Raw genomic sequence first — 21,795 nt, 5'->3', positions numbered from 1 at the left:
ACTTCCCCTGACCCTTGCCTTCTACTTACTGCCATCGCCATTGCCTATCAACGCCAGGGGTGTCACATGGAGCAAGAAAACTACATTTAAGGCTTAGACATTCGATCAACATGGAAACCAAACCAATTATGAGCATTATCTTCAAAGACATCTATACCAGCGATGGCAAACTAAACTAAACTAGCGGGATGGCCACCACTAGCTACCCAGTTGGGCACGACATGGCTTGCCACGAGGGCCACCAACCCATAAACCCTAACCTAATGTTGGTATACTTCAAGTTTAAGTGTATACAACAGCAGACACCGCTTCACCAATTTGTATAAAGAGGGTGTGTACATCCCCTATTCCTCCCGCATCCGTCGGCTCGCTTCTCTGACGAGCTGATATTCTCGCGAAGCCTCGACCACTACATCATCTCTCGATAGGTAGCTCACCGCCAATGCCGCATCGTTTGTCCATGAATCGCCACATAGTGTAACCTAACTTCTACCCAACCTTTGACTTCCCACCCACCGCCGCCCATCATACCTCCGTCGGCATAGGGGGTAGGGAGGGGGTGTTCACGAAGATCAAGAAAACCCAATATGACAAACATGCGTGCGTAAAACACCATCCATTTGAAAGTTTGTACTCATCAAAGACAAAACAAACCAAACTTTTTCCTACACAATAAATGCACACAAAATACACACACAAAGCCAAAGAATGCCCTCGAACCTATCTATCCACCCATATCTGCAGACGGGCACAAAATCGGTTGTGCAGCAGCGACCGGCAGAGCCGTCGATCCCCCGCCGGACGGCCAGGAAAAGATAGATCGACGCAAACCCGGCGTGACACACGCCGGTCGGCTTCGATCGATCGATCGGGTGCGATCCCGGCTATAAACAACACGAGGGCCATCCGCCCCTCCGCCATCTGCGCCTCGCCCTCGGAGACCCAACAGCGAAGGCCATCAGCCGACCCCCAGCCCCCGCCCGAGCCCCGCTCTCGCCCCCGCCCGCCGCGGCGCTGCCCGCCGGCGAGATGGTCCCGCTGAACCACCCCGGCGTCGCCGCCGAGGTGCGGCTGGTGCTGCAGGGCGCCACCGACGCCGACCGCGAGTCCGTCCGCCGCGAGCTCTGCCAGGTATATAAAACCCTAGACCCGCTCCCCCGCTGCCCGCCGACCGGTTCGGCGCGTCCGATTCGCCCCTCGCCCGCCCGGATCTGTTCCGCTGTGGTTCGTATCAGCTAATCTCACTCGTCACTGTGGGGGTGCGTCCGTAGGTGATCGTTGCTACATTATCGGGTTGGGTGACCTAGATTCCGAATCGGTGGTGTGCACAGCGTTCCGTGGACCATGAATTGGTCGGCTGCCCTCTGTATGCAGGTGTAGGGCCTGCCTGCAAGCCAGAGCACTTGTGCTAGGGCATGTTTGCCCGAGCTTACAATTCCTGGCAATCGGTCAGCACTTAAGCCCAGGAGTCCGCCTTGTACGCGGTGTGCTGCTGATTCCGAGAGGCCGTTTCGCGGAATTCTGATATTATCACTACCGTTTGCGCGCCGCAAGACGACAAGATACGTTTATACTGTAATTAGTAAGCAGAATAGAATGGGAATTCATTTCCCACACTTGGATGTTCCTAATTGAGCTAGTTCTAATTGAACTCGTCATGTCAAATGCTCGCTATACAAATTGCGGTCGGCCCATCTGTCCATTTGACATATGTAGAAGGATTTGGGGATAGGGAATGAGATGTGCCGATGCAGCACCTGGGCTGAGAGTGCAGCACGTGGCGCTGCTGGCATGTGGGATTCCGTCTCCGCATCAGTTGCTTTAATTGCAGACAAGGCGTGGTCTTGTTGGCGGGGCAGTATAGGCATGCCCACAAGCAACTCGCAGCCTTTGTGAACAACCCGGCAGTTTACGAGAGAAATTTATTGCTTTAACCATTTCCGCGTACAAGCAAAGTACATAATTAACTAGTTCGGTGCAGGTTTTCTGATATATTTATCTTTCCACCTTTGCAGTTAGTTGACTATGGTCACGATGGATGTCTTTTGCTGCTCCAAGTCTGTTTGGATGAAGTGCTGCTGAATGACAGGGAGGCCAAAAACTTGCAGTTGAAGCATGATCTTCTATCCGCCACTTTCAGATATTGTCTGGATAAAACGTTTTTTAGCACTTGTTTCTGTGAGGCACTGATGCAGATAAAAACTGGTACCGATGGCCTCCTTGAGACTCTGTCGAGTGCACTGGAACTCTCAGCGGCCGAGAAAGTCGGTATTGGTCTTGCGCTGTCAGATTCTGATAATTCAGGCATGAAGCTGAAAGGTAAACAGTAGGTGGTGAAGTTGAACTCTGTGTTGAGTGTATCAGGGTTGCTTCTTCTGTTTTCAGTTGTTTGTTGACATCTACTTTATTTTCATCGTTCCAGGGCAACAATTTGCAATTGCTCAAATTGAGGAGTTGTGTTTGAATCCTAATCAATCGGTACCAAATGATCAAATTCATGAAATCGTCGTCTTCCTTCACCAGACCGATGGCCTGACAAAGCATATGGATACTTTTAGTAACATTGCTTCTCTTCTAGAAGTTGGACAGAGTCCTTTTTTTGCTCCCATCCCCAAAGATCAGCATGATGTTCAGTCAATAAATCATTCAAGGTGTTTAGTCTTTAACTAGCCAAAACCTATACGTTTCGGTTCACCTCATGTCCATTTGATTACTTACATATTACCCCCCTTATTTTCTGTGTCTTGCAGACATTTGGAGATGTACTTGGATAGCACAAATGATGACTTTGAGTCACTTCTTTCTGAAATTGGGAAAGAAATAAGTATGGCGGACATAGTAACTGAGTTGGGTTATGGATGCACTGTTGACAGCACACAGTGTAAGGAAATACTTTCCACTTTTCAGCCTCTTGATGATGTGGCAATATCTAAGTTGCTCGGGGCAGTTATTGGCACTCAAAATAGTCTTGCAGAGGCCCATAACACTTATGCAACCTTCGTATCTGCTATTCGAAATACCCACTTGAGTGAGTCGCCTCAATTGACTACATGGAACACAGATGTTCTTGTGGATTCAATCAACGAATTGGTGAGGCCTTGCTCATCGTCATGCTGTATTCTTTTCCTTTGCCTCATGCTTTTGCATTTTAACTTGGTTGTTCTTTCCCATGTAGGCCCCAAGTACTAATTGGGTGCATGTTATGGAAAGCCTTGATCATGAGGGTTTCAGTATTCCTGATGAAGCAGCTTTCTGTTTACTGATGAATATATATGGCCGCGCTTGCAAGGTAAACATATATGTGCTCATTTTCAGGCATTTCAACAGACACACATGCTTGGCTGACAAATTTCTTGAATAATACAGGATCCCTTTCCGCTTCATGCTGTTTGTGGGTCAATGTGGACAAATACAGAAGGCCAGATATCATTTTTAAAGCATGCAATTTCTGCCCCTGCTACTATTTTTACATTTGCACATAGTTCGAGGCTGCTGGTACTATTTTCATAACATGTGGCTTTACTCATGACAAGATCGTGTACAATTCATACATCTAACAGTTGTAATTTCTTGTAGGCACTTCCGGACTTTGCAAGTCTTGGTCCAGGTAATCATGCTTGGTTTTGCCTTGACCTTCTAGAGGTTTTGTGCCAGCTTGCTGAAGTTGGACACACTGTGTCGGTGCGGTCCATGCTCGATTATCCTTTGGGACATTGCCCTGAACTCCTACTTGTTGGTCTTGGACACATCAACGTATGACATTCTTCTAGTCCTACTTAACAAGCTACATTCAGTTCAATCATTTTACTACTGTTAATTCCCATGCTCTGCTATGCAGACTGCATATAATCTCCTCCAATTTGAAGTGCTGTCCTGTGCATTTTCTGCTATTCTGAAGGACACCACAAAGAGAAATGTGGTGAATTATCTCTGGCATATTAACCCATGCCTCACCCTTCGAGGATTTGTTGATGCTCATTCTGATCCAAGTTGTCTCCTGAGAATTGTGGATGTGTGTCACGACCTGAAGGTTTGTATAGACACAGTAACATTGACAGTTGTCAAAGTTATTGTTGCAACTTCTTCAGTGTTAATTTTATTTCTGGAAGTTAGGGGTAATATTGGGCTCTTTACAACTACAACAAATAGTAAGCTTTTCCTGAAGAAAGAAACCATTAATGTTGCTGGTGTACCTTGCACGATGATCATTCCATACACTTCTGATATAGAATATTTGGTTATTGCCACCATTTGAAACTGTAATGTTGTAATGTTATCTCTATTTTGTCATCTTGTGTGTCATTCATCCACATTTTATTTCCATTTGAAACAGATCCTATCTGCTGTCCTCGAGTCCACTCCATTCGCATTTAGCATTAGATTGGTGGCTGCTGCTTGTAGGAAAGATCATAGCCATCTTGAGAAATGGCTCACTGAGAAGTTAACTGTATACAAGGACGGTTTTGTCGAGGTAATATGCATGATTATATGCCTAAATTACTATCTCTTGATGGTGCATGCTTAGCCATTTTCCATACTCGTTCAGGAGTTTTAAATCTGCTATTGTATTCTTCAATACTTGCCCCCATTTTTATTAGATCTCGTTCTAGTACGCGTGCAGTCAATGTTTTTTTTTTTCACTTTGATGGCTAATTTCTTTATTTTTCATTTGCAAATGCTATTGTTAGGCTTCTCATAAAAATCTCTTTTGAATCAGTACAGTATTCATGCTTTCCAAACTGTGATTCAAAGAGTTGTGTTCAGATGTGTATAGCTAATGTTTATACTTTATATGTATTTGTTAAAAGTGTGATTCAAAGAGTTGTGGTCAAATATGTATATTGAGACTGTTTTCTTTAAACTTGAGTATATTGAGACTGTTGATGTCCAAAGCGACAAGTAAAAAAGAATGAATTTAGTCTTTTCATTGCCATCTAAAGTTTTAGTTTCCCCTATTTACACTCTGAGCTCTGACTCCCAGGACTGCGTTAATTTCCTGAAAGAAGCTATGAATGCCGCATCTTATGCAGTAGAGGGTACCACGGAACAACCTCAATTTAGTGTTGTGGACACGTATTGGGAAGCTTGTCCTCCCTTTATAAAGGTTTGACCGATTCTTGGTTATTGTGCTTCTGCAATTTGTTAGTAGCTCTATCTTTCTGCGACTCGTAAATATTGTCACACGCATTTGCAGGTTCTCCAGTCTCACTTGGGACAGCTCTTATCCAACCAACTCTCGGATGAACTAAGGGAGTTGTGTGCTCTGTATGAATCGAGAAATCAGGGTCCTGTAGCAAGGGACATACCTACCTCGGAGGGAGGTTCAGATGATGTTGAAGTAGAAGCAAATGCGTATTTTCACCAGATGTTTTCTGGACAGATAAACATTGATGTGATGATACAAATGCTCACTCGCTTCAAAGAATCTCCAGATAAGAGGTGCATTTCTGAGATCAATTTGAAAATGACTTGTTATTGCCTGTTTAACTCAACTTGTGGTTTACGTAGTCACATAGAAACACTGCAAAAAACTGTATGCACAAGGAACTTACAAGCAACTGATGGTAATAAGCTGAAGTGTTGGATATTCAAGATTATAGCTAACCCAAGCACGGAAATACAATATTATTGGTCTCTTTTACAGTGTAGGACATGATTTAATTACACCATCCTGTCTTTTAGTTATCTGGCTTTCTAGAAATTATTGTTATTTTAACTTGTTTAGTTCAGTTTTGGATAGACAGCCCGCGCAACATTGATTGTTTTGAGAAGTTTTCTGATTGAACCACTGACTGCATTTATTTCCTCCAAAGTTTGTTTTGCCAACGTTGTATGAGATGATAAACACACGCCACTAACTAGTATGCTCTGTTTGTTCTCCAACCTCGTCTAGCAAAGTTTTTCCTGCACTGATAGTTGTTGACAAATGGGTTACATGAATGTTATGGATTTCCAGGGAGCAATCAATTTTTAATTGTATGATCTCAAATCTGTTTGAGGAATACAAGTTCTTTACGAAGTATCCGGATAAGCAGCTTAAACTAGCTGCTGTGCTATTTGGTAAGTATATCTTCACTTTGCTACACCTTCATAAGCCACTTATTATATTGAATCGTGACCTGAGGTTACCTTTCTCATTAAAGCACTGTTTTCTGGTTCTCTATCTTGTTGCTTAAACTGCTCGTGACTTAGCTGGGCTTGATATAACATAATCTTTTTCCACACAAGTACAGATCTACTACCCAGTCTTGAAAATTACAGCTTGAAAGGGTTGCTGTGTTTTAGGCTTTAACTGTGTTAGATTTGGTTAGAACAATTCACACGTTCTTCCATCAAGACCTTATATTACTTTGCTATTTGATGCTATCCAAACAATACAAGCTTAGGTTGCATTGTATTTTTATGGGGGTTATGATAACTCTCTGACTGCAAAATGCCCACATGTTCTACGTTATTTCATTATGGATCCATGTTTAGTTGCCTGTAACGTACAATAGTGTTCCACACTCTGTTTGTTTCTGCTACATCAAGATTTGAATTAAGGTTATAGTAGTCCATTAGTAGTCTATATGCCTGGAACATGCTCAGCTGAGGCGCAAAAGTCATCATCTGCTCCACTCAATTGTGCTGTTGTCTAATCCAATTCCATCTTTTGAAACAGGATCCCTTATCAAACATGAACTTGTGGCCCACCTCGGACTTGGGATTGCTCTACGCGCTGTTCTTGATGCCTTACGCAAGTCTGTTGATTCAAAGGTAGCTCAAATCTGTTTTATTTTGGTATCCACATATGTTCACTGATCTGTGCAATCTGTAGTCCTGATCGTGTTATTTGGATGCAGATGTTTATGTTTGGTACGACAGCATTGGAACAATTCATGGATCGTGTAATAGAGTGGCCACAGTACTGCAATCACATATTGCAGATTTCACATCTTCGAGCTACTCATGCTGAAATGGTCTCTGCAATTGAGCGAGCACTTGCCCGAATTTCATCAAGTCAAAATGAGCCCAACGCTGGCAACTTGCTTTCTACGGAGCAGCTTGTTTCTGGATCGTCATCTATTGAAGCCATGGAGGTAAATCATCACAAAAACTTAAATGAGGGTAAATAATCTTGGCAACTGTTGAATCGGAACTGAAGGTGGATTGGCCACCAGGAATGTATTGTTCGGCAATTTTCAGGATAATAAGATCCTGCCACTTTCCTACTGTTTTGATATGTTCTGCTGTGACCTAATCCCTTTTCATCATTGACATGGTTGGATTTCTTTAGGCATCTGAACCATCATGGCAGTTAATGGGTACATCTCCAACTCAGCTAGGAAGGACACCTTACCCGTTGCAGCAAAGGCAACCAAGTGTCCTTGGAGACAGGTCCAAGATCTCCATCGGCACCTCTCAGAATAAGAGCATTTTACCTAGTCAGCCTTCGGTTCCTTCAGCATCTGCTGATTCAGCCTTTAATTTAAAGGTACTTTTCTAAGGCATCTGGGGGTATTAAAGATTTTCTACTCCCTACGTTCCTAAATATTTGTCTTTCTAGAGATTTCAACAAGTGACTACATACAGAGCAAAATGAGTGAATCTACACTCTAAAATATGTCTATATACATCCGTATGTGATAGTCCATTTGAAATCTCTAAAAAGACAAATATTTAGGAATGGAGGGAGTAGATGCTTTCCTGTTACCTTGCCTGTTCATATTTCCAAAAGTGAGATGCTTGGATGCAGTGCTGGTTTCTGATCTTTTTTTCTTTCTTTTATGTTATTTGTGTAACTTAGCCACCAGTAACTGTCTCTCTTTGACCTACTGTGAAAATATTCAATTGCAGACTACTGTTCCACCTTCATTAGCTCACTCTATGAGCATGTCAAATAGTGCTCATTCCACTAGTTTTCTGCGCCCCCGGAATACCTCGACAGGTGACTTGATTACTTGTTATTTTCACAAGAAGAGTGGTGATTACATTTTATTTGTTCTATAATCTCTATGCTACCGCTCCATGAATTATTTTCTGGTCCCTTTTTATAGTTTTGCCCCGGCAACATTCCTACACTACGGGATTTGGAAATGCTTTAAATATTGAGACACTTGTAGCTGCAGCGGAGCAAAGAGATAATCCAATTGAGGTTGGTATTGGCGTATCACTATTGTTTTCCATGGTGTGCTCTCATGGGAGAATACACAATGTGGTTGGGCTAATTGATTTTCCTCTCCATCTAGACTCCCCCATCTGAAGTTCAGGACAAGATCTTGTTTATGATTAACAATATATCCACCTCTAATATGGAAGCCAAGGCGAAAGAATTTAATGAAGTGCTTCAGGAACAATATTATCCTTGGTTTGCACAGTACATGGTCATGAAAAGGTACAATACCCATTCATTTCCTCTCTTTTTTGCACCAGTTTTTCTAACGTTGAAGCACTAATTCCATGTCCATCTTTGCAGGGCAAGCATCGAGCCAAATTTTCATGATTTATACCTGAAATTCTTTGACAAACTTAACTCAAGATCCTTGAGTAAGGAGATGCTGAAAGCTACATATGAGAACTGCAAGGTTGTGGTCACTCTAACTTGTCTACCTTTTCTGCCTTGACCATAAAACAAGCTTGTTGAACCTTAAGATTTTCCTGTGCAGGTTTTGTTAAGATCAGATCTTATCAAATCTAGTTCCGAGGAACGTTCCTTGCTAAAAAATTTGGGCAGTTGGTTGGGAAAATTTACCATTGGAAGAAACCAGACATTAAGAGCCAAGGAAATTGACCCGAAATCTCTTATTGTGGAGGTACTTGTTTTGTACCAGATTCTGCATTTTAGATCTTTTTTGACTGCATACTCTGCCAAATATTCTTTGCTGAGTTCAGTTTCTGAGTTCTCCCTCCCTTCTACAGACCGTTCGGCCATGCCTGACTTGTTTTGGGTCTTATTTATTTCTAAAACTTGCATTTTACCTATATTTGCGTGCATGTATCGGTGGCGTGATTCTGCCAAGTGGTATTAAGCAATTATGCTTGACAATCTTTTGAAATTATCATTTCAGGCTTATGAGAGAGGACTTATGATTGCTGTAATTCCATTCACTTCAAAGGTGTGTATTTGCAGCATTCTCATTTGTATAAAACATGCTGCCTGGTATCTGACCAGTGCTTGCTCTGCAGATTCTCGAACCTTGCCATTCAAGTATAGCATATCGTCCTCCAAATCCGTGGACAATGGGAATTCTTAGTCTACTTTCTGAGATCTATAATCTACCAAACCTGAAGATGAATCTAAAATTTGACATTGAGGTTGTCAACTTTTTTGGTTAGACTGTCTTGTTGACTATCTTTTGTTCTATTGTTACACTCTATAACTCTTATTATGTGGGATTTTAGGTCCTGTTTAAGAACCTCAGTGTGGACATGAAAGATGTGAAACCGACTTCCCTTCTTAAAGATCGAGGACGTGAAGTTGAGGGAAACCCAGATTTTTCAAACAAAGATGTTGCTTCGTCCCAAACCCCAGTGGCTGCAGAAGTCTCTTCAGGTGTCAACCCCCCAATAAAACATGTAGACCTGCAGCCTGAGGTCAATAGCACTTCCCGTACCCTGAGCCTTCCAACTTTGGTGAGTCAAGATGGCTTGGGCATGCGTTATCAATTCAATCATGTTAGGGGGTGCAGTCTTGTTCTATTATATTTACACATTTTTTATGCATGCAGTATACTGCTCCTGTTCGTCTCCCTCCTAACAGTATGGTGGAGGATGATAAAATTGCTCTAATGATGCCTGAGCAAGTTCCCTCTCACACCTTGACCCAGGTCTCATCTTCACAAACACCATTAGTATCACTATCGCCATCGCCACTCTCTCTAACTCAGGTGTGCCATGCTACCATTTTCACCCATCTTTTGCTGGGTTACTAGATTTTATATGTTATTGTGCAATTTCTCATCTGTTGTTTGCAGCTTTTGTCGCTGATTCCACATGATGAGATACGCTTCAAAATAAGCTCAAAACTTTTGCCTTTTGGCTCACAGTTGCAGTTCAGCAAGTATGTTTGATGCTTCTAAACATAAATATCTGACACAATTTGGATTTGACTAGCTGATAAACTCCTGTTATTCCATAGAATCATGGGTGTGGCTTTGGATAAGGCTATCAAAGAGATAATACTCCCGGTCATTGAAAGAAGTGTCTCAATAGCAAGCAAAACTACAAAAGAAATTATTCTAAAGGTTTCCTTGTGTTCTTTCTCAAAGTTTTTTGTCATAGTGAAATTGTTGTTATGTTACTGATATTTTAATTCCTGAAGGATTATGCAACGGAATCTGATTACAGTGCCGCAAATCGCTCGGCTCGTTTGATGGTCGGAACATTAGCTGGAAGTCTAGCCCATGTTACTTGCAAGGTACCTCTTGCTTGTTTTTAAGCCCTATAAGCAGTGACGTTCTTCTGTTTTGTCTTGTGGTTGTTTTTATTGTTTTTAATCTTTTGTGCAACCTATTATATTATTTCCTTTTCCCTCTCGTGTAGGAACCGCTTCGTGTTGCGCTACTGTCTCATCTCCGAAGCCTTACTCAAAACCTTGCTAGCAACAGCGAAACTCTTGAGCAAGTAGTACAGGTTCTGATCAACGACAATTTGGATCTTGGCTGTGCAAGTATCGAGTCTGTAGCGGCGCGCAAGGTAGCTCTTTGACATGCTATCGTGTCCCTTGTCCTACTCAACAAGACAGTAACATATACTTTATTTGCTGTTTCTTAAAAGTCTAGACACATTTTCTTGAGTTTCCATGCATTATGTGATCTTCTATAGTCTAGTTCAGCAATTTGAGTGCCAATATCTACCAGTGATTTACTTTCATACTGTGGAACTTGCCTCCTCTCCTTTTCTAATCACCCTGAGCATGTCCCCATTAGCATTTTGCCAACAATGAGCTACAATCGCGAAGTTGGTCAAGTTCACTGCCTCATGACATGTACGCCATTTTGCAGGCTGTTGATTCGATTGAGGGTGAAATAACTCAATCCTTTTCACAACAAAGGAAGAAAAGAGAGGCAGCTGGTCCTACATATTATGACTCTTTTACTTATGCTCAAGGTCCATTTGCCCCTGTACCTGAAGTATTCCATACCAAGGCAGAGTCTCCTGCCCAACAACGAGTATATGAGGTGTAGCACCAGGACTTCAAATTGTCAATTGGAATTAACACACGATGTTTCTGTACTGTACATGTGACTAGCTGCATCTTGTGTTGTTGATTTCAGGAGTTTGGTCATGTATGGCAGAGTCATGGCCAAAGTGTTGGTGCTGCAGGTTCTGGTACAGCTGCTGTATCGAGCAATTTTGGTGTACCTCGAGCTTACAGCCCAAGTTTAGCACAAGCTTCCAGTGCTTTCTTGTCTGCTCAAACAGCTCCACTTACATTAACTCAGCCTACAGAGCTGGTGTATGAGGAATTGATTCCTGGCGCTGCACAACTTTCTAGGTACACATACTTTGGTACCTTTTGGTTTTGAAATGTGGTTTGCTCGAACTGCTATCCCTAGATTGATGAACACCTTGTGCCTCGTAGTGATTCTCCTGCTCAAGTTGGGATCAGCGACTCTTCTGGCTGGCTTGGTGGAACCATTGGTGATGCATCCACATCTCCACCCTTGATGTCTAATGACTTACCTGCGGGTGGAATAATGGTCACGACCAACATAACATTTCTTCTTCACTTCATGTGTACATGATATATGACAGACTTCTGAAACCTGTTTCAATCATGTACCAGGATTTAAATGTTATGACGCCACCTCCAGCTACATTTTCTGACAATCTAGGATCTGGTTTACCTGATACTTTGAGCACTGGTGATGCTATGGAGAGATACGAACAGGTTTCACAAAAGGTAAATTTGGAGATATATATATGCGAACTGATAATCAGCAACACATGAACTATCATTCAATTTTGTCATGATTTGATGGCTGCTTTCTATCAGAATGAATACCTAAATTTATATTCTATGATCCAAAGGCCAACATATAACAGACAGGTCTGGGTAATAACAGAAAACACCTTATATTTTAAAATGTATTAGCCATGTGAGTCAGTAACTCTATTGTCTTTTATTTAGGACTTGTTATCATATGTTCTATTAATTTTATTATTATCATGTGGAGTTTTTGTTGAATGTATCTGATAATTTATCTTAGTTTCTAACCAAAGCAGCCCTGTTCTTCGCTTCGGATACGAGTATATAAACTGGCTCACTAGTCTGGTTCTGCCTAGGCATGTATATGCCTCCACTTTGTGCTTCGTCTACAGACTGCCCACACCACACGTGCTTCTTTGTCACCTGTGCCATGCTTCATTTTTGTTGGAGACTCTTTAGTAGTTGGTTTGTTGGAGACTCTTTATTTATTTAACAGTAGATAGAAATATTTAGGTTAGTTTCATTTTGAAGATGCCATCACGTACATGTGGGGTTGTCAAGTGGGCCCACATTTCAGTGGCACATTGTTGATATGTCTTTGTGATGGTGCAGAGCGATCTGCATTCATTTTGTTTCTTATGTTTATATATCTCATAGTGTAAATAATTTGAACTTCACTATAAATTCCGACCTTCTGTACTTTCTGATTTAAAATCTCAATTCCATGTACATATCTCTGTTTTGCTTAACTGATTTGTTGTTACCCTCCAGCTGGAAGTCTTGATTGCCAAGGATGGTAAAGATGTGGAAATCCAGGTTAACCCTCATTACTTCCCTCATTACTTCTACTCTGTAGGAATTCAGTGCTTCCACTTTAGGCAACGTGTGGCCTCTGCCACTGCTCCTGTAGTCCTGTGTTGTGAACCAAAACAATAGGTGTGAATACTGTGGCAAGAGAAACAATATGTCATCATCCCGTGTAGCAACTAAGAAGTGTAGGAACTATCGAGTGTGGTGCACCACTGTGTTTTTAGGCAATATTTGCTGTGAACCAAACAGCTCATCGATCTGTCGCTGTAACATTTTGTGAAGTTAATCACACCGTGCATGGTTTCATTGTTTAGTATATTAAAGACTCATATACCTTATCTAATTGTTACTAACATGTCTTCTTCATTGTGTTCTCTTGTTCAGTCTGTTGTAGCGGAAGTTCCTGATATCTTACTCAAATGTGTTAACCGGGATGAGGCTGCATTAGCTGTTGCACAAAAGGTAAATCATGGTCATTTGTTATTCACAATACTCTGTCAATTGTTCTTCTAACATATTTTTCTTGGTGTCTTTGGTCTCAGGTTTTCAAAAGTTTGTATGACAACACATCAAATAGCGGTTTTGTCATGTGGTCTCTAGCAACCTTAGTTGCGATAAGAGATGTATGCAAGCTTGTGCAACATGTTCATGATCAAGTTGCTTAAAATTTATAATATCGTTTCTAAGGGAGATGATCTTAGCGGGAGGAAAATACTTAGAGATAAAAGCATCTTTGCACTTATTTCATGAATCAATACTATTTTTAGGCAAAGACAAAAACCAAGCTTTAGCACGATCTCTAAGCGAAAAAGGAAATAGCTTCAATTTAACAATATTGTTATCCACATCTTTCTTATTTTGCATATCACACAAATCAACGAAGCTATTTAGATGGGTAGCGGCATCTTCACTAGGAAGGCCGGAAAAAGGATCTTTCATGACAAGATTTAGCAAGGCAGCATTAATTTCACAAGATTCAGCATCGGTAAGAGGAGCAATCGGAGTGCTAATAAAATCATTGTTGCTGGTATTGGTAAAGTCACACAATTTAGTGTTAACTTGAGCCATCGTGACAAGCAAGCAATCCAACACACAATCAAACAAATATCAAGAGGGCAAAAAGAGACAAGTAGAGAAAGAGAGGGAGGATAGAGAGAGGGAGAGAGAGAGGGTGAATAAAACGGCAAGGGTGAAGTGTGGGAGAGGAAAATGAGTTGCAAATGGTAAATAATGTAATGCATGAGATAAGGATTGTGATGGGTACTTGGTATATTGACTTTTGCGTAGACTCCCCGGCAACGACGCCAGAAATACTTCTTGCTACCTCTTGAGCACTGTGTTGGTTTTCCCCGAAGAGGAAGGGATGATGCAGCAAAGTAGTGTAAGTATTTCCCTCAGTTTTTGAGAACCAAGGTATCAATCCAGTAGGAGGCTACGTGCGAGTCCCTCGCACCTGCACAAAACAAATAAATCCTCGCAACCAACGCGATAAGGGGTTGTCAATCCCTACACGGCCACTTACGAGAGTGAGATCTGATATATATGATAAGATAATATTTTTGGTATTTTTATGATAAAGATGCAAAGTAAAATAAAAGCAAAGGAAATAACTGAGTATTGGAAGATTAATATGATGAAGATAGACCCGGGGGCCATAGGTTTCACTAGTGGCTTCTCTCAAGAGCATAGGTATTTTACGGTGGGTGAACAAATTACTGTTGAGCAATTGACAGAATTGAGCATAGTTATGAGAATATCTAGGTATGGTCATGTATATAGGCATCACGTCCGAGACAACTAGACCGACTCCTGCCTGCATCTACTACTATTACTCCACTCATCGACCACTATCCAGCATGCATCTAGAGTATTAAGTTAATGAAAACAGAGTAACGCCTTAAGCAAGCTGACATGATGTAGAGGGATAAACTCATGCAATATGATGAAAACCACATCTTGTTATCCTCGATGGCAACAATACAATACGTGCCTTGCTTCCCCTACTGTCACTGGGAAAGGACATCGCAAGATTGAACCCAAATCTAAGCACTTCTCCTGTTGCAAGAAAGATCAATCTAGTAGGCCAAACCAAACTGATAATTCGAAGAGACTTGCAAAGATAACCAATCATACATAAAAGAATTCAGAGAAGATTCATATATTGTTCATAGATAGACTTGATCATAAACCCACAATTCATCGATCTCAACAAACACACCACAAAAATAAGATTACATCGAATAGATCTCCACAAGAGAGGGGGAGTACATTGTATTGAGATCCAAAAAGAGAGAAGAAGCCATCTAGCTAATAACTATGGACCCGTAGGTCTGAGGTAAACTACTCACACTTCATCGGAGGGGCTATGGTGTTGATGTAGAAGCCTCCGTGATAGATGCCCCCTCTGGCGGAGCTTCGAAACAGCCCCCAAGATGGGATCTCGTGGATACAGAAAGTTGCGGCAGTGGAATTAGGATTTTGGCTCCATATCTGATCGTTTGGGGGTACGTATGTATATATAGGAGGAAGGAGTACGACAGTGGAGCAACAGGGGGCCCATGAGGGTGGAGGGCGCGCCTGGGGGGGTAGGCGCGCCCCCTACCTCGTGGCCTCCTCCTTTGTTTCTTGACGTAGGGTCCAAGTCTCCTGCATCATGTTCGGTGAGAAAATCACGTTCCCGAAGGTTTCATTCTGTTTGGACTCCGTTTGATATTCCTTTTCTTCGAAACACTAAAATAGGCAAAAAAACAACAATTCTGGGTTGGGCCTCCGGTTAATAGGTTAGTCCCAAAAATAATATAAAAGTGGATAATAAAGCCCAATAATGTCCAAAACAGTAGATAATATAGCATGGAGCAATCAAAAATTATAGATACGTTGGAGACGTATCAATTATAAAGGTGCTCTACAGGTGTCTCCAATGGTATTTGTTGAGTTGGCATAGATCGAGATTAGGATTTATCACTCCGATTGTCGGAGAGGTATCTCTGGGCCCTCTCGGTAATGCACATCAATATAAGCCTTGCAAGAAATGTGACTAATGAGTTAGTTGCGGGATGATGCATTACAGAACGAGTAAAGGGTCTTGCTGGTAACAAGATTGAACTAGGTATTCAGATACCGATGATCGAATCTTGGGCAAGTAACATACCGATGACAAAGGGAACAATGCATATCATGCAGTTTGACCGATAAAGATCTTCGTAGAATATGTGGGAGCCAATATGAACATCCAGGTTCTACTATTGGTTATTGACCGGAGACATGTCTCGGTCATGTCTACATAGTTCTCGAACCCGTAGGGTCCGCACGCTTAATGTTCGGTGACGATCGGTATTATGAGTTTATGCGTTTTGATGCACCAAAGGTAGTTCGGAGTCCCAGATGTGATCACAGACATGACCAGGAGTCTCGAAATGGTCAAGACATAAAGATCGATATATTGGATGACTATGTTTGCACATCGGAGAGGATTCGAGAGAGTTCGGGCATATACCGGAGTACCAGGGGGTTACCGGAACCCCCCGGGGAGTCAATGGGCCTTAATGGGCCATAGTGGAAAGGAGGAGGAGGTGGCCAAGGTGGGGGCACCCCCCCCCATAGCCCAATCCGAATTAGGAGGGGGGGCGGCCCCCCTTTCCTTCTCTCCCTCTCCCCCTTCCTTCCCTCTCCTACTCCAACTAGGGAAGGGGGGATCCTACTCCCACCGGGAGTAGGACTCCCCCCTTGGGGCGCCTAGGAGGCCGGCCCTCTCCCCCTCCTCCACTCCTTTATATACAGGGAGGGGAGCACCCCATAGACACACATGTTGATCATTGATCCCTTAGCCGTGTGCGGTGCCCCCCTCCACCATAATACACCTCGGTCATATCATCGTAGTGCTTAGGCGAAGCCCTGCGCTGGTAGCTTCATCATCACTGTCATCACGCCGTCATGCTGACGAAGCTCTCCCTCGACACTTAGCTGGATCGAGAGTTCATGGGACGTCACCCAGCCGAACATGTGCAGATCATGGAGGTGAGGTACTTTCGGTACTAGGATCGGTCGGATCGTGAAGACGTACGACTACATCAACCACGTTGTCATAGAGCTTTCGCTTACGGTCTACGAGGGTACGTGGACAACACTCTTCCCCTCTCTTTGCTATGCATCACCATGATAGATCTTGCGTGTGCATAGGAATTTTTTTGAAATTACTGCGTTCCCCAACACAGATGACGGATCCCAGGAGCCAGATGTCACCACCGCCGACTACTACTACCCTGACGGAGCCTACTACTACATGGAGACCGTCGACGACCAAGAGTAGTTAGGAGGCTCCTCGGCAGGAGGTCTTGCCTTTTTGATCGTTCCTTCATTTTTGCTAGCCTTCTTAAGGCATCTTGTTTAACTTATGTCTGTACTTAGATATTGTTGCTTCCGTTGACTCGTTTGTATTCGAACTGATAATTCGAGCCGTCGAGGCCCCTGGCTTGTAATATGAAGCTTGTATGACTTTAATTTGTGTCTAGAGTTGTGTTGTGATATCTTCCCGTGAGTCTCTGATCTTGATCGTACACATTTGCATGTATGACTAGTGTACGATTGAATCGGGGGCATTGCATTCGTATTTTTTTCGCCCTCTCGTAGCCAGGTAAATCTTGATATTTGGCGCGATATGATTTCCTCTCTGTTCAGATATTTATCTAGCTCAAGAGACTTCCTACGAATCAGTTTGTTTCTCTAGGCCGAAGGAGCTCTGTCCCATAAGTTGGAGAGTTTTTTCCAAAGGAATTGCACATGCCTGGTAATATACCCCTTTTTTACTGCTCCAGTACTGAAGGCCTCACTTCACATTAGTCAAATTCTAGGCAACCCCCTGCAGACCCGAATTTGGCACATTATTCTTCTTCCAAGCTTATTCAATTTCAGCTGAAAGTGTTTTATTTCTCTCACACATGGCATCATACCAGAATAATCTTGAGATTCTTCACCTTTCAGGTGTGCCTTCATAGTTTGTAATAACTTAAAGTGATCAAATCATGAGGAAATAATATGTGTGAGCTGAGTGTTTTTGAATATGTCACTCTAACAGGGAGAGCCCATAACTCTATTAATTCTGGCTTTAACATTCTTCTGCCCATCCCTTTTATTGTCATTAAGTCCAGGGCTTTCCTTTTGATCTGATATCATGAAGATTGGGGCATCTCCAACGTTGACCCGCAAATAGACACCATAAATGTTCGTTTTTATGTGTGGACGTGGTCCGCGAACATGATGTGGGAGAGAGCCATCCAATGCTATTCACAAATTAATCCAGTTGGGAGGAGAGATAGTAGAGAGGGACCATGCATATGGTGGGATATGTGGTGTGGTGTCCGTTTGAGAGGAGAGAGAGGAGATCGGGACCGTGCATGAAAAGAGAGAAAAGAGAGGAGGACTATGCAGAGGCTTTGTGTTGGTCAAATGGAAGTCCGGACTCCGCAAAACTCCCCATGTATGTTACTAGGATACCGGAATTTGTACGTCCAGACTGCTAAGGGAATCTCCAATGCTGACCCGCAAATTTGCTCCGGCATCCGTCCATGGACAGAGGGGACCAGTCCGTAGACACGGATGCGGGAGCCGACCATCCAACGCCTCCCACATATATTTCAACCACGGTTTGAATCAATCGGACAAAAATCATGCAAACAGTGCAGCTTTCATAAAACCGGACGAAATTCATGACATATTGGACTTTCATATAAACTGGATGAAATTCATTACATTTCTCATATAAACCAGACTAAACCCTACACTAAACCTAATCTAAATGATTGCTAGCGCCTGTTCCCCATGTCTAGCCATGTGCCCCGAGAAATAAAGCTCCAGCTCTTGCCTTCGTCTTCTCCAGTTCTAACCCGGCACTCTCCAGCTCTGCCTCCGTAACATCCGGCTCCGGAACCCAGGAAGTGAAGTTGTCCGCCTCCATGTCGCTGCTAAGCGGCTAATCGACTGTCAATGTTCAGCCTGCCAATCTTGGCTTAATTGGGAGGGGAGCAACGGTGGCCTTCTTAGGACCCGAGAGGTGGGGACCTACCATGCACTACTATTCCCCGCTACCGGCTGTGCCCGCGGACATGTCGGCTTCATGGTCTTGGTGGCGAGGCACGCCCGGGGCGGAGCTGGCGATCGCCTCCTCCTTGTCGCTATTGCCCCACACCTCATCCTCCTCCTCGTCGAACTCCTTGTAGGCGATGTCCAATTATGCTTGATAGAGGCGATACCGCCAACGGTCACGGCAGATGTCGCGGGTGGAGCGGTAGGAGTTGACCAGCGCTTTCTACTCCGCCACGTCCACGTCCGGCACGATGGCCGTGTTGGCCACTAGTTGCTCCTCCACACGCCAGTGCTCCTCGAGGAGGATGAGGTTGTAGGCCTGGTTGGCCTGCACCTGTCGAAACTTGGCCGCCTGCTCCTGTCGCAGAATGTCAATGTAGTGTGCATGGACCTCACTAATGGTGAGGTCGGCATGCACCGACGAGGAGGGTGGCACCGACTCATCCTCCATTGTGCCATCGTCGTCCTCTATCTGTTGGCTGACCTACCAGCTGGTACCAATGGCCGGTCATCTCCTTCTATGCTCCGAGGAGAGGGTGTACCAGAGGGATTTGGAGTGTGATGAGGCCATGGCAGGCGTGATTTAGAGAGGAGGAAGGGATCAAAGGAGGATGACTATGGCTATGGTCGGGCCTGGAGTTTATATAGTGGGCAGATGGCAATGGGGTGCGGTGGTGTGGTTAATGGTGGGCTGCAGACGGATGGGTGGCGTCGGAGTAAGTTCCTCGGCCACCACATATCATTAATGTAGGGCAATGGACTGACGGGGTGTCATTTGAACACAAAGCAGTTGCCTATACCGGGAAGCGGCGCAGGCGGCGCTCCATCGGTCGACGCGCCGCTTTAATGCTGAGAGTAGTGAGAGGTCGCGTCCGCTCTGGTCCAGCATGAATGCGGCATTGCCACTCTGGAGCGGTGCTGAATGTTTCAAGAAGGAAGCACGCATGGGCTAGGGAGTGGGTTAATGATGAGCCAGGGCAGTGAGAAGAGGATATGGTAGCGGTCTGGACCGTCGAGCAGACCGATACAGACCCGCATTGGATGGCACAACACGTCCGGACCGCGCGGTCCGGACGGTTGCAGATGGTTTGAGGGTTGATGTTGGAGATGCCCTAAATGGACATATAAGGGTCCTCATTGGATGGAAAAAGTGGTATGGACAGTGTGTCCGCTTTGGAGATGCCCTTGCAAAAATATAACATATCACTGAACCTAGCCATTTGCCCTTCCGATCTTCGGGAACACGAGAATGTTCAGCTTGCCACATGGTTTCATTAAAATCCCCCATCGCCATCCAAGGTTCACTCGCAACCTAACTGTTTTATGGCTTGTTTGCTAACCAAGTAACTAAATAAACTCAACACAACTCAGTTCAACTTCAACACGACAAAGAATATCTAAGGCAAACTTCTCTTGTGTCTGATAATTTATCCATGCCACCCTTCACAGTGTTATCATTTTGATTTTCTCCATTTCATGACTTTCTAAATATTGTGGTCTTATGTTACATTTACGGTTTAGCCTTCATCAAACACTCGGTCACGCACTGTCTAGTTTCTCTAAAAAAAGCCATGACAAAGAATATTAAGACCGGAATGAAAATGATGCGTACTGTTGGAAATATGCCCTAGAGGCAATAATAAAATGGTTATTATTATATTTCCTTGTTCATGATAATTGTCTATTGTTCATGCTATAATTGTGTTATCCAGAAATCGTAACACATGTGTGAATACATAGACCACAACACGTCCCTAGTGAGCCTCTAGTTGACTAGCTCGTTGATCAAAAGATGGTCATGGTTTCCTGACTATGGACATTAGATGTCATTGATAACAGGATCACATCATTAGGAGAATAATGTGATGGACAAGACCCAATCCTAAGCATAGCTCAAAGATCGTGTAGTTCGTTTGCTAAAGCTTTTCTGAATGTCAAGTATCATTTCCTTAGGCCATGAGATTGTGCAACTCCAGGATACCGTAGGAGTGCTTTGGGTGTGCCAAACGTCACAACATAACTGGGTGACTATAAAGGTGCACTACGGGTATCTCCGAAAGTGTCTGTTGGGTTGGCACGAATCGAGACTGGGATTTGTCACTCCGTATGACGGAGAGGTATCTCTGGGCCCACTCGGTAATGCATCATCATAATGAGCTTAATGTGACCAAGTGGTTGATCACGGGATCATGCATTACGGTACGAGTAAAGTGACTTGCCGGCAACGAGATTGAACGAGGTATTGGGATACCGACGATCGAGTCTCGGGCAAGTAACGTACCGATTGACAAAGGGAATTGTATACGGGATTGATTGAATCCTCGACATCGTGGTTCATCCAATGAGATCATCAAGGAGCATGTGGGAGCCAACATGGGTATCCAGATCCCGCTGTTGGTTATTGACCGGAGAGTCGTCTCGGTCATGTCTGCGTGTCTCCCGAACCCGTAGGCTCTACACACTTAAGGTTCGGTGACGCTAGGGTTGTTGAGATATTAGTATACGGTAACCTGAAAGTTGTTCGGAGTCCCGGATGAGATCCCGGACGTCACGAGGAGTTCCGGAATGGTCCGGAGGTGAAGATTTATATATGGGAAGTCAAGTTTCGGCCATCGGGAAAGTTTCGGGGGTAATCGGTATTGTACCAGGACCACCGAAAGGGTCCCGGGGGTCCACTGGGTGGGGCCACCTATCCCGGAGGGCCCCATGGGCTGAAGTGGGAGGGGAACCAGCCCCTAGTGGGCTGGTGCGCCCCCCCTTGGGCCTCACCCTGCGCCTAGGGTTGGAAACCCTAGGGGTGGGGGCACCCCACTTGGCTTGGGGGGCACTCCACCCCCCTTGGCCGCCGCCCCCCTTTGGAGATCCCATCTCCTAGGGCCGGCGCCCCCCTAGGGGTCCTATATATACTGGGGGGAGGGAGGGCAGCCGCACCCTAGCCCCTGGCGCCTCCCTAGCCCCTGGCACCTGTATGTGGTGCGCCATTCCTATATAGC

At 44.0% G+C, this 21,795-nt stretch overlaps 1 protein-coding gene across 1 annotated transcript; it reads left to right on the top strand.

Moving 5' to 3' along the window:
* Positions 1-864: 864 nt before the first annotated feature.
* LOC125507619 (CCR4-NOT transcription complex subunit 1-like) lies at positions 865-17,030 on the top strand. The gene is made up of 36 exons (XM_048672149.1): positions 865-1,131; positions 2,016-2,319; positions 2,423-2,651; positions 2,751-3,090; positions 3,176-3,289; positions 3,367-3,495; positions 3,577-3,753; positions 3,839-4,030; positions 4,334-4,471; positions 4,982-5,104; positions 5,195-5,439; positions 5,957-6,060; positions 6,662-6,756; positions 6,843-7,079; positions 7,277-7,474; positions 7,837-7,927; positions 8,037-8,134; positions 8,229-8,374; positions 8,456-8,564; positions 8,646-8,792; positions 9,048-9,095; positions 9,166-9,294; positions 9,382-9,612; positions 9,708-9,866; positions 9,954-10,039; positions 10,118-10,223; positions 10,301-10,396; positions 10,522-10,674; positions 10,983-11,159; positions 11,256-11,476; positions 11,564-11,681; positions 11,768-11,884; positions 12,683-12,727; positions 13,106-13,183; positions 13,264-13,356; positions 16,950-17,030. The coding sequence occupies exons 1-36, from the start codon at positions 1,030-1,032 to the stop codon at positions 17,028-17,030; spliced, it is 5,256 nt and encodes a 1,751-aa protein (XP_048528106.1). The 5' UTR covers positions 865-1,029.
* The last annotated feature ends 4,765 nt before the right edge of the window (positions 17,031-21,795 follow it).

Source organism: Triticum urartu, chromosome 5 (genome assembly GCF_003073215.2).
Source record: "Triticum urartu cultivar G1812 chromosome 5, Tu2.1, whole genome shotgun sequence".
NCBI lineage: Eukaryota > Viridiplantae > Streptophyta > Magnoliopsida > Poales > Poaceae > Triticum > Triticum urartu.
Note: the sequence above shows the minus strand (reverse complement) of the source record. Positions and strands in the feature narration are given on the sequence as shown.